The sequence below is a fragment of the Ochlerotatus camptorhynchus genome, unplaced genomic scaffold, assembly GCF_037179485.1.
Source record: "Ochlerotatus camptorhynchus isolate MF236.1 unplaced genomic scaffold, CSIRO-AGI_Acam_v1.1 ptg000022l, whole genome shotgun sequence".
NCBI classification, from domain to species: domain Eukaryota; kingdom Metazoa; phylum Arthropoda; class Insecta; order Diptera; family Culicidae; genus Ochlerotatus; species Ochlerotatus camptorhynchus.
This window is the reverse complement of record NW_027040514.1, coordinates 2073531-2092675: the sequence shown is the minus strand read 5'-3', so window position 1 is coordinate 2092675 and position 19145 is coordinate 2073531. Positions and strand designations below refer to the sequence as shown.

The 19145-nt window shown below is 41.2% G+C and overlaps 2 protein-coding genes across 2 annotated transcripts in view; one reads left to right on the top strand and one right to left on the bottom strand.

Moving 5' to 3' along the window:
* LOC135705735 (D-beta-hydroxybutyrate dehydrogenase, mitochondrial) overlaps nt 1–19145 on the bottom strand; it is a 292333-nt gene that overhangs the window by 223997 nt on the left and 49191 nt on the right. The window lies entirely within an intron of this gene.
* On the top strand, nt 4536–6449 carry LOC135705875 (very long chain fatty acid elongase 7). Its single transcript, XM_065227732.1, has 6 exons — nt 4536–4654; nt 4718–4908; nt 4972–5052; nt 5115–5277; nt 5701–5837; nt 5916–6449. The coding sequence occupies exons 1-6, from the start codon at nt 4582–4584 to the stop codon at nt 6213–6215; spliced, it is 945 nt and encodes a 314-aa protein (XP_065083804.1). The 5' UTR covers nt 4536–4581; the 3' UTR covers nt 6216–6449.

Genomic DNA, 19145 nt, shown 5'->3' with positions numbered 1-19145 from the left:
GCGCTAGTATCGATAAATTTTCTATTGAAAATTGCCACTTGGCGCTACTAGCACTTAGTGTCTAGTGTAATTTGTGCAACGCCAGCGGCATCAGGTTGTCAAAGAGGGTTTTTAAGTGGGGAAGTCGCCGTTAGTGGCGTTTAAGTCGAATAGGAATCTTTACACAAGTTTTTAGAGAAATTTTTTTCGAGCCTCCATGTCTGTTCTCTGTGTGTGTGGTGAAGTAGTGTTAGGTTTTGAACGCTTGTAACTTTGTCATTTATAGATGAAATTAAAATCCAAATACACCAATCGATAGGGTATTACATTACGAATCTGCTGGAATAAACATTTTTCCAATTTCTCTGTAATAAAACTTTTGAAAAATGTACAAATGATAATTTTATCACTGTTTTCATGAAATAAGCGTTTTTCCCAAACCCAGTCATCATAATCGAGTACCACTTGGTTGCACATCGTTCTGAAAAGATATAAAACAGCACTGCTGTCGAGCTTCTGCTCATTTCCGCTTAGGACGGCGTGGCGCTTGGTCCTGCAGTAAGCAGGAGCAAGTCAGTGGTTAAATGTGACTTGGGTCCCGTTCAACTAAGGGGCTATTCATTAACTACGAGGGGGGAGGGAGGGGGCAAGAATCCCAAAAAATTGTCTACTAATTGTCTATTAACTAAACAGCCCCTAATACGAAATGCGGAAAAGTTATTTATGCAAAACAAGCCCTCACCTATAACGACAACCTGAAAAAAATGGACTTTAAAGATCACTGTTTTCCGGCCAATACAATGTGATTAAAAAAAAAGTTTTATTCCGTTAATTTTTTTACCCAACTGCTCAGAGAGCTTCGAATTTTAGAAAAAAATCGCTCACAATATTTTGATGTTATTCTGTGGATGATTTATCACCAACTGACTGTAAATCATATCTGGTACCTCTGTATATGCAATTAGATAAACATTCGAAGTCCATCCTTTTTTACATATTCTGCACAAAAGATACTTCCTGCCCCGCCCCATTCATAAAAAAAACGGTGGGAAATCCTGTCATGGGGCGGGGCTTAGAAAGTATTTTTATGCAGAATATGTAAAGAAGGAGGGGCATTGTTGACCCGTGCATCATAGAGAAAGAAGCTCTATCTACTGTTTCCAATTGGGTTATTCAAGGATATTGAGGTAAAGGCATATTCGTAATCTACATTAAACATGGAACCGAAATCCAAAATTTGATAAAAAATGGAGCACTGGAACTATTTTAAATAAGTGCGATTACATTTGTTAGTTTACTGTCAAACAGTGGAGTTAATATTTTGCTTTAAACTTTGATTTAGAAATTGTGATGAAAGTCTACGGTTTCGAAAAAAATATCGTTTTGCTCAAAAAACGAAGCTTTTTCAGATGATGTATAAAAATCGACACACTTTTTTGAAATTAAAGAACCCAATTAGCGCAATTACTCAGGAATGCTTGTGTGATTACAAGCCCGCGTTTCAATAAAATCCTATTGTGATAACATTGTTCATTTTTTGGTATTATTAGAAACTAGAAAGTTAGACTTTTTCACCAAACACACATTTGTCATGTCCATATGTAATATTGATAGAAAAAAAAAACACGACATACTTTTAAACGCAGTGCAAAAATGGCAGGAATAGGTTCAACCAAAATCCATTACCCTGCACCGGAGCAAGTAGAAACGTGTAGGGAAGTTGAAATGGTAGATTTAGCTCTTAGCGGAAGTGAATAATCACCCATTAAATGAGTAAAATTTTACCCATTTATGAGTAATTCCAACTACAAAAATAAGTAGTAAGTATTCATTTTTGAGTAACAAATACTCATAAATGGGTAATATGTTTACTCATTTCATGGGTAGTCCCAGTCTCCCTCGAAAATGCTTACTTTGTAGTCATTATTGGGTATTTTGCGGTTACCGTGAAGGAAGCGAAGTAGCTGGAAGCTGAGTAGATTGAAAGAAGATTGATGACGATTTTGAAGATTTCCTGCAAAAAGATGATGCGCGATGCAAGTAGATGCGACAAATGAAAGAAGATTTTTCGAAGATTGATTCGCTAGTGTGAAGCGCCCATTACACATGTCAATATATTGACAAACATCGTATTGTCAATTTTCCTTACAATATTATCAATATATAAATATTGAAAACATTAATGACAATACGCTAAAGCGTTCGTTACACAGGTTATTATATTGACAATAAATTGACATACTGATAATATTATTGAAAAGGTAATATTGATGACGATGGATTGATGACGAGTATTGTTGAAAACTGAGTTTCATTTCACTTTGTCAATATTTTTCCCCTACCCAAGAAGAGAGAGAACGTTCGTCATTTAGACCGACTGACTCACAAAGCACATTCACGCATACAGTGTTGCCATTTTGTTTAAATCTTCGTATGTGATATAAAATTGGTTTCAAACTAAATAAAAAAGTATCCTTTTACAGTCGCCAATCACTACCCAGGCTTCATCTATATGGATGTTCATTTTCTACAAAATCACAAACATAATCATGTTTTTTTTTTACTTTAAAATAAAATAAATACTTTCTGTGTTTCACATGCCTGCACGTAACGCAGGCGTTTTTCCTTTATGAGTGTTTATATTTAGGAAACTGCATACCATGAACGTGGGGTTTTCAACACGAGTCGTAATTCCACGCACTCGACAATCGATTTGATTCAATTCCATTAATTTGTAAAAACACATGTGCCTGCATGTGTTATCATATTGTCCTGTGTATTTTCTGTGTTCTGTCAAAAAGTTATAAAGTTTGATATTGGCTAGCCGTCAACGCCAATATCAATTTGGTATTTGAATGCAAGTTCGCGGAATTTCAGCTCCAGTGGAATAACCCACGTTCACGGTATATCCTATATTAATTAATAAACTATATGCCTGCCCATTAATACAGTTTTTATAGCATATTACCTACATTAACTTTCTTACTCGTCTTTTGGTTATAGTTGTCTTTTGAGTATTAATAATCAATAATATAAACTTGCTAAAAATTATAAGATGATTTCATCATGGTAAAACTAGTGTATAATTATGATAAAACTTAGCATTATATGTATGGTTAACATTCGGTAAACATTATTGTTCTGAAGAAAAATGTGAGTTAAGTAATATCAAAACTAAAATTGGATGGTAAAATGTATCACCTAGTTCTTTTGTCATTCCGTAAACAACATTCCTTTAAATTGAATCTAGAATAGGTTATTATGTAATACTACTTATTATAAAAATCCTAAAAATAATTAAAAATGTACAAGCATAAGTAAGGGTTTGGTGAGAATTGGTTTTCTTTGGTACACACTAAACCAGGCCTTCGATGTTCGGTAATTTTTGAACTACGAAACTTTTCGGTATAAGTTTATCAGTAAAAAGATTAACAATTTTGAAATTTATTAAGAAATTGTACGGACCTAGTTAAAAACATTCAATGATAATGTGTCGATTTTATTGATTTCTTACGAGTAAGGGGCTGTTCATAAACCACGTAGACGTAGATTAGGTAGATGGGGGTTGGGAATCACCCACGGCCCATTCAATTTTCATTTTTTTAATTAGGCAGAGGGAGGGAGGGGGGAAGTCTAAAATCCCAACAAACTATCTACGTACAGCCCCTAATGGTAATTTGAAATTTTACCGACTTAGGTGATACGAATTCAGTGTGTATTTAGTATTTTCTATAGGTCCAGCAACGACGTTTCTGTTTTGACCCGAGTGCAAACATTAACACTAAACACACTTTATGTCGCTGATCCGTGTTTCTTGTGAGGGGAAATTGAGACAAGTAATATTGACTTTAATACATTGAGGTTAAAAGGCTTCAAACGTATTGCCATTAATGTTGCCAATATTCGCAAAAAGATAATACTGATAGCAACATTGACTGTTTTTTGTCAATATATTCTGAGTATTGACAAAGTGAATTCAAAATTAACTTTTCGTCAATACTTGTCCTCAATCATCATCATCAATATCACCTTTTCAATAATATTGTCAGTATGTCAATTTATTGTCAATATATTGACATGTGTAATGGGCGCTTGAGATTTGTTGAGCATCTAAACTTGACATTTAGATGTGTCGCCCCCTCGCTTAATTTGTAATGTGTGAAACATGTAATTTGTATCTAGTTTTTAAGCAGGGTAACGGGCATAAATTCAATGCGATTTTGTTAGTAAATATGGTTAAAATATTTAAACTTAATTATCTTAAAACTACATCGTCTGGTTCAAACCGTTGTAGGGGTAAGAGGTGGGACCATCATCATCATCTCAAGCTGTTCAAAGGACGGCACAAAACTTTATATCCTCTGAAGAAGTCCAAGTCCAAAGGCCAAAACGTCGGACATAAAACAACGCAACGTTTTGATCAACTGCTGAATTGAAAACTCAATTTCGAAAAAAAAAAAATCGGCGACTTCGATAATTTATCGCTCTATAACCTCAAATCTAAGCTACTGTTCTATTTTCCCCCTTACAGATATTAAACCACATGCGATAGCACAAAAATCATTAGGCGTTAAAAAGGATAAACCTCAAAAGTAGTGAAAAATGCAATCGGAAACGATGACCGAAAGTAGTGGCTTTTTCGATCGGATAGTGCATTTTTTCGTAGACAATCAAGGTAAGCCCCGGCACCTGGAACCCTAACCTCAAATTTGATTCGACTCCCTTGACAACCCGGCAGATGAGCGCACAAAGGACTGGCTGCTGTCCGGATCGATGACACCACTGATCATGATCCTGGCGACGTATCTCTACTTCTGTCTGTATGCCGGACCCCGGTGGATGTCCAAGCGGAAACCATTCAAGCTGGAAAATGTCCTCATCGGGTACAACGCCGTCCAGGTGCTGCTGAGCATCGTGCTGGTGTATGAGGTTTGTTCGTTGAAGATGGTTAATTTGGAAGGATGTTCTATCGTATGTGTTCTCTTACTCTAGGGCATCCAAGGTGGATGGAACGGACATTACGATCTCAAGTGCGAACCCGTGGACTACAGCCGGGCTCCTCTTGCCATGAGAGTAAGACGTGATCGTTTGTTCGCTGCCAGGAACTACCTAATTGTGTTGTTTGATTGTTTTAGATGGCCCGTGCCGTTTGGCTGTACTACATCTGCAAAGTCGTTGAGCTGCTCGATACCGTGTTCTTCGTGCTGCGCAAGAAGCAGAATCAGGTTTCGTTCCTGCACCTGTACCACCACTCGCTGATGCCAGTCTGTGGCTTCATTGGCGTGAAGTACTTTGCCGGTGAGTCCCCGAGGGGTCTGATGGATTCTAGTTTAGAGGGAAACCGGTGAAGGGAATACCAATTCGTTTGAAATTCCAGAATCGGTGCCTCATGAGTTTGTCACAACCTAAAAAACCTGTTGTCGACTGAATAAGCTACAGTGCAACTTTTAAATGCTTGTTGGGTAATTTGTAGAATTTCAAGTTCCGCACTCTACCACCAGTAGTGAATCTCGTCTCATATTTCTAAAATTCTACATTTTAACGAACAGCAGCTTTTATCAGCACAACATTCAGATCGGGGACTTTTCTCCATCCAAAACTTCAAACCTTTTTTTTTTCAAAACTGACTGTTTAACGTCGAAAGTTGACAAACTGGTTCCCTCCTACAATGAATGCATGCAGAGCAACAGTGTTTGGCTTAATTTTGATAATATCTTCCAGGTGGCCACGGTACCCTGCTCGGAGTGATCAACTCGTTCATACACGTGTGCATGTATGCCTACTACATGCTGGCTGCGATGGGACCCAAAGTGCAAAAGTACCTCTGGTGGAAGCGGTACCTAACCGTGATGCAGATTGTAAGGCGACAAAATTTCCTCCAATTTCAAGCAATTCTGACTGACTACCACACTTTCTTTTTCCCCTATCACCCCCAGATTCAGTTTATAATCGTGTTCTATCACACGCTGCAAGTGCAGTTCCAGCCTACCTGTGGCTACCCCAAGTCCATCGCAGCCCTGCTGACGCTCAACGCCGGTCTGTTTATCTACATGTTTAGCACGTTCTACGTCCGGAGTTATCTGCGAACCGCCCGGCGAAATGCCGCCGAGCTCAACAACAACAATAACAACAATCGAGTGGAGTGTAAACCAAAGGAAGTGCCACAGTCGGAGGACAGTCGGACGCCTAGCGCAAATGTCGTGCTCGCTGGTGCCGAACCCAAGAAGGATCTGTAACGGATCGAATGGACAGCCTTGGATTCGAGGCCATGTGGAATGAAAGAAAACAAAACAACAGACTACCACAAGATGAGCGATTGGAGCCGAACAATACTAGTGATAGGAGTGAACGTTGTCTGTAAAGTTCCGTGGAGCTTTCGTATTTTTTCGCCGACTCTGTTTTTAATTGTACATTTTTTTTTACTTAGAAAAACCGACACTAGCTTATTGAATATATTTAATTACAAAGTATGGAACGGGGTTTGAGGTAAATCTTGAAGAAATCCCTTCTTTTCGCGTGTCAACTATTCGCTGTTCAATCACAAATTGAACCACAAATATTTATTTATTTATTGTTGTTTCGAACGGCGCCGGTGGTTTAGTGGTAAGCGGCCTGGGTTCAATCCCAGTCGGCGCCGCCGGGATGTTCTGAGGCATAACATCTCTGATCAAGCCTTCCTTCGGAACGAAAGTAAAGCCGTTGATCCCCGGTTCATGAGCTGATGGGTCGATAGGTAGGGTCCAGGTGTGGGAGCTGCCTTCCTGGCACGTCGGTAGCATTGGTGCTCAGCACGGAAAACAAGATCGACGAAAAAAACAAACCAAAGGACAAAAAAAAAAATTTGTTTCGTCTTCCGTATTCTTAATTCTATTTTTTAAAAGCATTCTTAGAAACAGTAAAATCGTAATGAACACCAACGTCGTTGAAGGCTTTCAAGCAGGAATTTAGTGGATTGTTCTGACCATAGACGGTTCTATGTGCCGGTACAGCAATGAGAGGAGATCTCCTTAGTTGCCGCGGTGGTACATAGAGAGGAATTTCCTGGAGCAATTGAGGACAATCGATGTTTCCGCCAAGTAGGTCGAAAATGAATAGTTGCTGAATCATTTTACGCCTTTCATTTAACGTTTCTAAGTTTATCAATGCACAACGAGCGGTGTAGTCAGGTAGGTGCATGAGATCACGCCATGGCAGATTTCGTAGTGTGAATCTGATGAACAGTCTCTGTATACGTTCAACTTTTAAAACGAGTGAAGTACGGAACGGAACGGAGCCCAGATGGGAGCTGCATATTCTAGGAGGCTCCTTACTAGAGTACAGTACAGCGTCTTCTGGGCGTAGATATCCGTGAACTGCCAAGTGTACCGCCGAATGAAACCGAGAACAGCATATGCCTTCGAAGTAACCATCGCTACGTGATTGTTAAACCTCAACTTTGAGTCAATCGTAACCCCTAGATCAAGAATTGATGACACTCGTTCCAATGGTACAGATTCCAGCGTGTACTGGTGAGTGATAGAGGCGCAGCGACGAGAAAATGAAATTATTTTGCATTTTTTTATATTGACTTGCATTCCGTTTTCACTGCACCACAGCAACAAATTGTCAATATCACGCTGAAGTTCAATACAGTCGAGGATGGAAACGATGATTCTGTAGATTTTCAAGTCATCGGCGAACATCTGCTTGAATGATGAGATACGTGGACACAAATCATTTACAAACAATACGAAATTTAATGGTCCCAGCACACTGCCCTGTGGTACACCGGAAGTGATTGAAAACGATTCCGAACGAGTAGAGTTTAACGACACGAAAGCATTACGATTCGTCAGGTAAGACCGAATCCAGTCAACCATCCAATCGGAGAGTCCTATAGCTTTCAGTTTTTCAGTGCGGTACCGTGCAAACGCTTTTGAAAAATCAATGTAGACCGAGTCAACCTGATTGCGAAGTTCGACCTCGCGGAACAGTGTGTTGGTATAGCACATCAGATTCGTGGATGTAGAACGATGTTGAACAAACCCATGTTGATACTCCGATATTAAAGGCTGAACAACACTGTAAAGTGCGCCGTGCACTAGGGTTTCGAAAGCCTTGCTAATGCAGCATAGTGTAGGGTCTTGCCCCTCATGCAGGTAGAGAGGGCTGAACGTGTGGTGTGTGAGAGAGAGGAGGTTGGAAGGAGACAGAGAGGGAGAGAGTGTCGTTGCCGAGGAGTGAACGGACGGATGGGGTTTTTAAGCTGAAATAAAGTGTAAGATTAATCCTGGTAGTAAATTGAGTGTTTTCATTTAAGTGCAATCATCACAATTGGCGACGAGGAGAAAGCAGGGGATGGTAAGTTTTATTAGCCAGAAGTGATTGAACGTTTGGGAAAACAAATTTCCGAATACGGCAAGAGATAAACGCATTTTTCTTCAAAATGGCTGACACTCGTGCGGAGGGTTTTTGATGAAAGGAGTAGTGTTCTGAAAACTGAAAGGAAAGGAGGATTGTGGCAGCAGAATTGAGGGACGTGTTCAACGTGCGAATATTTGTTGTTGTTTTTTTGGAATATGATCGAGGTGGAATAGTTGTCTTGGTTTAAGATCGGGTGAAATGTGAATCTATAATGAAGTAGGTGATGAAGATTGTAGAATGGAAGTGGCAATCGGACAAAAAATCCAATTGGAATTTTTAGAGCTATAAAAACAACGGAAGCTTCATGTGTGCGATTTGGGAATCGAAACCAACTAGATGAAATCGATTTGGGAATCGATGCGGTGTCGGTTTGGGAATCGACCAAGTTAAAATTGAATCGATTTGGAAATCGAACTGGATGAATACAATGATAAGGCATTCGATTTGGGAATCGATTTGTTGTTGATTGGAAAGTTGAGCGAGGTCATTTAATAGATATGGTAATCGAATTAGTGGACAGTGTTGCTATAATCGATTTGGGAATCGATGCAGTGTCGGTTCGGGAATCGACTGAGTTTATATGATCGATTTGGGAATCGAATTGGACTTTGACAAGGTTCAGGCGCTCGATAGGGAAAAGATATAGTGTGGTTTGAGAATTGGCTAGGTGCTTATAACAGACTCGAATACTGACAGGGTTGTAATATCGGTTGTTGTTTTGACTTTGATTTTTTTAGATGGTTTAGTAATCAAATCGAGTTAAATTCAACTCAGAACGCTTGTTTAAAAAAAAAAAAAAAACTTATACCTATGTATATGGATTTGAATAATTTTGTTCTAGATGGAACAGTCTCGAGTTTTGCCTCCATTCAGATGTAATGATGTGGATAAAGGAAAGCTGCATAGAGAATGGGTGATTTGGAAGCGTTCCTTGGAATGCTATTTCGAATCGGAAGACATTATTGACCAGAAGAAAAAGCGGTCAAAGCTGTTGCACTTCGGTGGGCCGCAACTGCAAGCGCTCTTCCAGAACTTACCAGATGCGGAGAAGTTTTCCTATGTGACGCCGGAAAAGCAGTACTACGATGTGGCCATTCAAGCATTTGACGCGTTTTTTCAACCAGGCCGACAGGATGTACTAGAACGTCACAAGTTAAGACGGTTGAAGCAGCTACAAGGAGAACGATTTGCTGAGTTCATTGTCCGTGTGCGTCAGCAGATTGGTGAATGCGGGTTTCGAAAAATATCCAGAAAAAGTGCGATGCATCTTATCCGATATTATGCTGATAGATACGATTGCAGAAGGCTGCCGCTCGGAGGAGTTACGGAAGCGCATTCTGCAGAAAGACCGTTCGGTGGAGGAGATAGAAGAAATCGGAAAATCGCTGGAAGAAGTGGAACAACAAATTAAAGATTTCACTATGGTTCGCGAAGAAGAACACGAGAGAGGACGGGTGTACAAAATTCAGACCCATAAGCAGAGGAAATACACTCCGGCGTCGAGCAATGCGGCGTACGCTCGTATGAATAAGGATCATTTGAAGTGTTTCAAATGTGGTTTTAGTGGCCATATTTCCTCGGAAGCGAAGTGTCCGGCACGAGGTAAGATATGTAACCACTGCAAGCGCTTGGGACACTTTGAGTCACAGTGCCGTATTCGAAAGTCACAGTCTGGGGATCAAACACAAACACGGCCAACATCGAAGAAAATACGCTATGTTGAAACTACTGGTAGGAATGTGGATTCTACATCGTCGGAGGATGTTTATTCGGTGGAGGCATCGGAGAAAGAGGATTCCAAGAAAACATATTATGCGTTCTACACAGGAAACGATTCGAACATAATTGAATGCGAAGTAGGCGGTGTTCACATAGATATGCTGGTCGACTCGGGGGCAGAGGTTAACCTGGTATCGGAAGCGGCATGGGAGGTGCTGAAGGCAAAAGGGGTGCGCGTTAAAGTTTCGGAGAAAGGCAGTAAGCATGTGTTGAAAGGATATGCTAGTGATCAGCCTTTGGTGATCTTGGGTACGTTTGTAGCTGATATTGTAATCGGACAAAAGCAAGCTGAAGCAAAGTTTTTTGTGATCAAGAGCGGCCAACGTTGCTTGTTGGGTGATTCCATGGCCAAGGAACTTGGAGTACTCAAGATTGGAGTAAACATTAGTCAAGTTGATGCTACACCTAAGGCACTCTCTAAGATCAATGGGCTGCAGATTCATATCCACATGAATCACGCTGTAAAGCCGGTTTTCCAACCAGTGAGAAGACTCCCTGTGGCACTTGAGGACGCGGTTAATCGGAAATTGGACGACTTGATTAAGCGGGACATAATTGAGGAAAAGAAGGGTCCAACCAGTTGGGTTTCGCCTCTTGTGGTCGTTGGCAAATCTAATGGTGAGCCCAGAATTTGCTTGGATCTGCGTAGGGTGAATGAGGCAGTCCTCCGTGAATGACATCCCATGCCGTTGATCGATGATTTTCTGGCTCGAGTTGGTGGCAACATGATTCGGAGTAAGTTGGACGTGATGGATTCGTTTTTGCAGTTAGAGCTGGATGAAGAGATATTATGTTGTTTATCACTAGCCGAGGACTGTTACGTTTTAAGCGAATGCCTTTTGGTCTGGTCACAGCTCCAGAGATTTTTCAAAAGACCATGGACTCCATTCTTGCCGGTTGTGACGGGACTTGGTGGTACATCGACGACATTTATATCGAGGGAAGGAACAAATCGGAGCATGATAGTCGCCTTGATAAGGTAGGATGATCAGTTGTTTTTGTTTTTTGGTCAAGTATCCAATTTGCTTTTATATTGAAACAAATTAAATTCGATTGGATATGAAATTTATTCAGAGTTTGAAATAAAAGAAACTGGATAACATCTATTACTTATTTTATTTGATTCATGTTTAGGTACTTCATAGGCTGAAAGAGCGGAATGTTCAACTAAATTGGAGCAAATGTATTATAGGGGTAACTGAGCTTGAATTTTTGGGACACAAAATTACCAAGGACGGAATAATTCCTTCGCATCAAAAGGTTGAGACTCTGCTTTCATTTAGGAAGCCAGAGAATGCAAACGAAACTCGTAGTTTTTTGGGACTAGCGAATTATCTAAATCGCTATATTCCCAATTTGGCCACTATTGACGAACCTTTGAGGGACTTAACCAAGAAGGGAGTGGTTTTCAAGTGGACGGTCAAACACGACACAGTATTCGAAGAAATTAAAAAGGCTTTGACTGATTCAGCCGCGCTAGGGTTTTTCAACGTACGTGATCGAACACTTGTGATGGCAGATGCTAGCCCGTCAGCCTTGGGTGCTATGCTTATACAAGTTGATGAGGAAGGAGAACATCGCATAATTAGTTACGCATCAAAATCATTAACAGATACAGAGCGGCGGTATTGCCATACAGAAAAGGAAGCCCTTGCCCTAGTATGGAGCGTGGAGAAATTTTACATTTACTTATACGGGAAAGAATTTGAGTTGCTTACTGACTGTAAGGCCTTGATCTATCTTTTCACTCTACGCTCTAAACCATGCGCTAGAATAGAGCGGTGGGTCCTGCGGCTCCAAAGTTTTGAATATTCCATTACCTACATTCCCGGAGAATCAAATGTTGCAGATGTTCTCTCTCGATTGACCACTCTTCAACCGGTTGCATTTGATGAATTGGAGGAAGTGATGGTTAGAGAAATTGCAAATTTGTCTGCTGATGCTGTGGCTATCGAATGGGGAGAGTTAGTGGATGCTACTAAACAAGATCCTGAAATCCAACAGGTTATGAAAAGTCTTCAAAACAACAGTCTGCAGGAGTTGCCTATCGATTATCGGATCTTTGCGAATGAGCTATGCGGTGTTGGAGAGGTTTTAATGCGTGTTGATCGTGTGGTGGTGCCACATAAACTGCGTAACCGTGTGCTGCAGATAGCGCACGAGGGTCATGTGGGTACACGCATGATGAAGACATTTTTGCGTGCAGTGGTTTGGTGGCCGAAAATGGACAAGCAGATTGAGGTGTACGTGAAGAGATGTCAGCCCTGTACTCTGGTAGCCACGCCCGATGCACCGGAGCCAATGCGTCGAAAACAGCTGCCATCGGGTCCGTGGGAGGAAATAGCGATAGATTTCTTGGGGCCACTGCCGGAGGGCCAATACTTGTTGGTTGCAGTTGATTATTATAGTCGTTTTGTTGAAGTGGCTGAAATGACGACGATTACTGCGAAAGATACAGTTGGTGAACTGGTTACAATGTTCAGCAGATATGGTGTTCCTCGAGTTCTAAGGGCAGATAATGGACCACAGCTTAGCGGTGATTGCGAGGAATTCCGAGAATTTTGTCAGGAGTTTGGGATCGAATTAGTAAATACCACACCATATTGGCCTCAGGCGAATGGAGAGGTGGAGCGCCAGAACCGTACTATTCTAAAACGCTTGCGCATCGCTCAAGAATTAGGTCAGGATTGGCACAGGGAACTAAGGAAGTTTTTGCTGGCATATCACGCAACGGATCACCCTGTTACTGGGAAGTCACCTTCAGAGATGATGTTCGGGCGCCGCATAAGAAGCAAATTGCCGACGCTTCCAGCGATAATACATGATGATGGTGAAATACGAGATCGGGACCGGTTGTGGAAGGAGAAAGGGAGAGTGTACGCAGATGCGAGACGGAAGGCCCGTCCGAATGCAATAAAGGTTGGCGATAAGGTTTTTGTTAAACGAATGAGAAAGGACAATAAGCTATCCACTGATTTCTCACCGGAACTGTATGAGGTAACAGATAGAGTGGGAGCGGAAGTTAGCTTGCGGTCAACTATATCTGGCAAGAAACTGAAACGTAACGTGGTACATCTGAAGGTGGCAGAGACGGATCAAGAGCAGGGATCAACAGGGAATTTCAAGGAAGTTGAGCGAGAGCAGCAGAGTGGAGAAGAGTTGCTGACGGACGAATCGCCGTTGAAAGATGCACAAGAGGGAAAACAGATGGAATTGCCTCAACCGAAACGGTTGAGAGTGGAACCAAGAAGATTTATGGATTACGTTCCTCACTGAATTCAACAGTTTATTAAAAGAAGGGTGGGATGTAGGGTCTTGCCCCTCATGCAGGTAGAGAGGGCTGAACGTGTGGTGTGTGAGAGAGAGGAGGTTGGAAGGAGACAGAGAGGGAGAGAGTGTCGTTGCCGAGGAGTGAACGGACGGATGGGGTTTTTAAGCTGGAATAAAGTGTAATATTAATCCTGGTAGTAAATTGAGTGTTTTCATTTAAGTGCAATCATCACACATAGAAGCGAAATACCACGATAATTGTCAACGTGGTTACGGCCACCGGATTTGTGTATTGGTACGATAGCAGCAGTTTTCCATAAGCTGGGGAACGTCCTCTCGGACAGCGAACGGTTGAATATACAGCAAATCGGTAAAGCCAGCGAGCGAGCGCAGTATTTCAGGAAATTCGGAGGAATTCCGTCAAATCCGGGGCTTTTTGATGCATTAAGATTGATCAAAACTGTATGGACAATTTAAGTCATATTCATGTCGCTCGTTGACGCTGTAAGCGGGGAGGTGAACTTGCCTTGCACCATAAACACCTTGAAAAAACGTAGCGAACAAATTTGCGATCTCTTCCGGCGATGTTACGGATACTGTGTTGGGTAGGCGATTGCACATCATTTTCAACTTCACGAATTTCCAGAAATTCGATGGGTTTTGTCTCAGGTTTGACTGTGTTCGTTGAACATGTTCTTCGTAGCTAGTGGCGAGTAGTTCGTTGTATTGAGTTTCAATTGAACGAAGAGTATTTCGGTTGTCCTCAGATTTAGTGATGAAAAACCGTTTGTGGGCCTTGCGGAGTTTGTTGCGGAGGTTACGCAGCTCTGTATTCCACTAGGGTTTCCACGCAGAGTAGCCGGAGAAAAGTCTACGAAGAGGAACACACTCGTGGAAAATTGCGTGCAGTTTTTTGTAGAACTGGTTTGTAATGATGTCAACTGAATCACCGTTCAGAACCAGGGACCAATTAACTGCTGTAAGTATGTGATCTAGGGCGGTTAGGTCACCGTTTTTAAGATCAAATACTGCTGGGGCATCATGACGATCAGGTAGATTGAAGTGCGCATCGAGGTTCAGAATGAAGGGCCTGTGATGGATGTCAACATTAAGCAGTGGAACCGCTGGTTCAAGGAGATCAAAAACGTCTGGATTGCTAGTGAATGCCAAATCAAGCAGCTTTCCATTTGTGTTTACAAATGGGTTAACCTGAATTAGACCATTAGCAAGCATTTCTTCGGTAAGAGCCACTTCCTGCTCCGTCGATGAGTTTGAAGGCAGATACCCGTTCATGTCCTCGTCTAAATTCCAGAGTAAATGAGGGAGCTTATAATCACCCAGCACCATGATGATATCATCGCTCAAGGACGTCTCTGTAATATTCCGTATAGCTACGGCATGTAGCTTGTAGAGCTCAGGACCTGACAAAGGGCGAACGTAGATTCCGGAGATGAACAGTGAGCGGTTCTCCAAACTTATTCGGACAATGACCTGCTCGAGCTGGTCACAGTTTTCCAACGAAACCAACGAACAAGGGTGCACCAATTTGACTGCTATGAGTGTACCACCTCCCCTGGAAAATTGACTGGAAGCTTCATTGCGATCACAGCGGAATATTTGGTAGTCCGTCGAAATTTCACAGTCACAGTGAAGCCAGGTTTCTGTTAAGACCACTGCATCGTAATCACTGCTCGTCAGTCTCAAACGAAGTTCTTGGATCTTCGTACGTAAACCCCTAACATTTTGATAGTAGATAGAGAAAACTGAATCCGAGAGGTTCTCGGGTGCATTCATGGAGCGGTCCTGCGTTCGTCTCTGCGGGTTCGGCTCGGTCAATGTAGGGATGTCAGTACGTTCCAAAGTTTGGTTAACACCACTGTAGTTTGAGTAGTACCTACTTGCAGAGTGTTGAGTTGAAGCAGCAATGGCACCCACGGAGAGATGATATTCTCGGACGATGGTATGCAGATTCGTAGTACGATTTATGTTTGCTAAGAGCATCACCTTGGACGGCTCCTGTCCTACCATCGTCCACAAGAGCAAGGTGACTTTGACCTCGTGAGCACACATCATTAGTAGGGCAAGATTGGGTCGGAGTTTGGGCTGAAACTATGCAAATCATCAGGGACAGAAGGTTTGATAACACACGTATACTTGCCTGGGAGTGCAGGCTGGGAGACCCCTTCCACACACTCGTAAACAGGACCTGGACGACTTCGATGGCATCTAGCTGAATTGATGACGTCAATAATAGCAGTTGATGGCTCGACTGTTACGGTGCTAGAAAAGGCTCCCACAGCGGTTTGTGATGTGCGTAACGGTGTTGAAGAAATAGATTCATTGGTTCCTATGCGCCTGACGTTGACGAATCCATTGCATCCCTCGAAGATAGACTGACTACTATCAATATCAAGCATTAGATTTTCGTTTGACGTGTGACCAAAATGCATCCCAACGAACGGGCCAAAATTGAACCCCATTTGGAACGGTAAAACTACGGCAGCAATTTTGGGCATGGTAGCATTTGATTTCCAAGGGTAGGAACAGGGTGGCTATACCTACCGATTTTTCGATAGTCCTACCGATTTTCGCGATGCCCACCGATTCACAGACGAAAGGTTCAAAACTACAGATTTTAAGTAATCTTGAAAAATGTTCAATACCTGTGTTTTGTTTACCGTGTAGTTAGTCAATTTGATCGAACGCGATGCGCTTGGCAATTACAATCCAAACGGATTACTTTTTAGGTTTAATCGACTTTCTCTGCCTGTCTCCTAGCGGCATGCTTGGCATGCACAGTTGTACACACCAACTGCTAATTTGTTAATAACTTTTCACTCAGTTGCTGAAATTTAGTTTTCTTTAAAGTAATTGATAGATTAGGATCATAGTTTACTGTAGACATGCAAAGAGTATGTAAATCTTATCATTTGAATCAACACCAATGAATGTTTACACTTAAAGTCCGAGATGTGCAGCGAGCATTTCTCACTTCATTTTTGCAGTTTATTACTAGAATTCAAATTACATTTTTTTTACATACCTATAAAAACTTAAACTCTATTATATCGACTGCTTCAAACAGAACTATGTTTCGTCAACTCTGTGCAAAGTTATTAGCAAATGAGCAGTTTGTGAGCAAAACTGTGTACGCCAAGCATGCCTAGCGGAGATGCTATTTTCTGTTTCTCCCTTTTTTGGTTCCGTATTTCGCTCGCCCTACTCACACTTACTTGTTGTGATTAGACTAGAGTCGATCTATAATGAGTCACGTCAAGAGAAAAACAGTTGAACTCGCATCACGGGTTTCGAAAGATTCCCTTTCTTATCACTTGGCAACACAGGAAAAAATAGCGGCTGTAGTAAATTATCTCAACAAAATATAGTAGAAATTCTAATTACTGATCATTACCAAACGTATCCCATGACAATTTAAAGCTCACTGCGTGTTTATGATGATTTCTGCAATTATATTTTAAATTCGGGTGTACCGTTTAAAATCCGCACAAACTCAAATTGCTCTAAGTTTTGATCCGTTGGGTAAAATGAACTGAAATTTGACGTAGACATAGTTCAATGTGTATTGTTTACACTCTGTGAGTTGATTTCATCGGGTGCCCAAAAGTTTTTAAAATGGCGACAAAAGAACAGTGCGTGCGTGAAGTATTTTGAGAATAAGGATCTGTCGCATCGTGCCATCGGAAAAAAAAGTTGAAAATCTCGAATTCCACGGTGTCTGATATCATGAAACGGTTCAAAGAACGTCTTACTGTTGACAGGAAGCGATCACAAACGCGTGGTTAGCGTATTCAAACGGAAACCGAACGCCTCAGTTCGAGATTTGGATTAAAAGTTGCATGTGAGCAAGACTTTCGTGCAGAATACCAAAACTCGAGCTGGACTACGTACGTTTAAGGTTCAGAAAGCCCCAAACCGTGACGAGAAACCCGCAAGTTGTACGACCAGAAGTTAACGAAACCACACTGCTGCGTAGTGGATAACGAGACAAATCAAGCTGAACATTGCATTAGGTCCTAAGTAACATTGATCGATTCTCTTCGTCGACTTTCTCTTTCGTTAATAACATGAGCAGATACCCTTTATTGTTGTGTTTGTCGTATTAGATGCTAGATGAAAGCTGATTTAATCGATATGTGTGCTGAAAATACCTGGGAATGTCTTAAGATGGCCGTGGGGACCCGAAAAAAAATTACATTGAAATTTTCAGTGGAAACAATGCTCTGACATTAATATTTATTGTCGACAATAAAAATGATTGTTATAATGTTGTACCCTTCCAAAAACGGCAAAACTGCTACCTATCTGCTACATAATAAAATGTTGTTACAATGATTTTTATTGTATTTTTCATTTATTTTATTGTTAACATGATTCGATCACGAACAATAATGAACAACTCTATTACAATAAAAATTGTTGTTACATTAAATATTGGTGTGTTTTCATTGTGGGTTACTTCACGAACAATAAAAATAAATCTGATTGAAGCATGCAGACTATGAGAGGGTCAGCAACACTGCCAATGTAATCAAGATAGGCGCTGCTCGTATGGCTCTTGCTTTGACAGTTCGTTTGGCTCTATTCGTTGCCAAGTCAATTGAACGCCTACGACCAGATCGGTTTGAGTTGAACTCAACTCTCCTGTATTATCTAAATCCCGCTTAATGCATACCTTTTCCGTGCAGTCAATAATCATACAATAATAATAAAAAATCCACCACTTGAAGATGTCAGGAAATAACTCTCAGGTGGAAGCATATTTCATGGGCGATTCTCTCCAGTTGAATGCATTAACTTATCAACGACGCTCAACCACCAAGGAGACGTGACCTAGAGAGATCGAGTGCAGGGGAGTTGGCTTCCATTTCTCACAAGTTCCGGATCGAATCTCAATCCATAACCAGTAAAAAAAGGAATCACCCGTAACATATATACCACCCCCTTCACTTCCCGGGGCGATGTTTTATTTTTTCGATTTATTTTTAAAGTCGATAAAGTAGATCTGTCAAGCCAACACGTACACTCTAAAGTACACTGTTATTTTTTTAATCAATAAATTCGCCAACCAACAGTAAAATAACAATAATATATAATGTTATTGAAAAAAAATTGTATGGGGAAATCACGAAAATTTCATTGTTAAGATACTTAACAACCCCCCTTTTTTATTGTAAATTTTCCATTTACCATGAAATTTACTGTTTTGTACAACATAAATCAAGGTAAATTTATTGTAGACGTAACAATATAAATCATTGTTAAGACAATAATTTTCGTCTTATTGTTACATTGTTTTTTATTGTATTTTTGTCGTTATTTTTTTTCGGGGATACAAAGAGAAAGTCAACGAAGAGAATCTGTCAATGTAACTTAGGACATAATGCAATGTTCAGCTTGATATGTGAAGCTGGACTACAACCAGTTTCCAGGCAACCTGTATGTGACTGCCAAGGATAAGTGTGATGTTCCCGAGAACCTTCGGATCTAGAAGATGTCGAAGTTTGCCAAGAAATTCTTAATTTGGCAAGTGATTTGTAACTGCGGAAAGCGGAGTACACCTTTCGTTACAGCAAGCACCATGGATGGACAGGTGTATTTGAAAGAGTGTCTCCAAAAGCGGCTTCTCCCTCTCCTGAAGGCTCACGACGGTCCGACGATCTGCTGGCCGGATTTGGCATCATGCCACTACACGA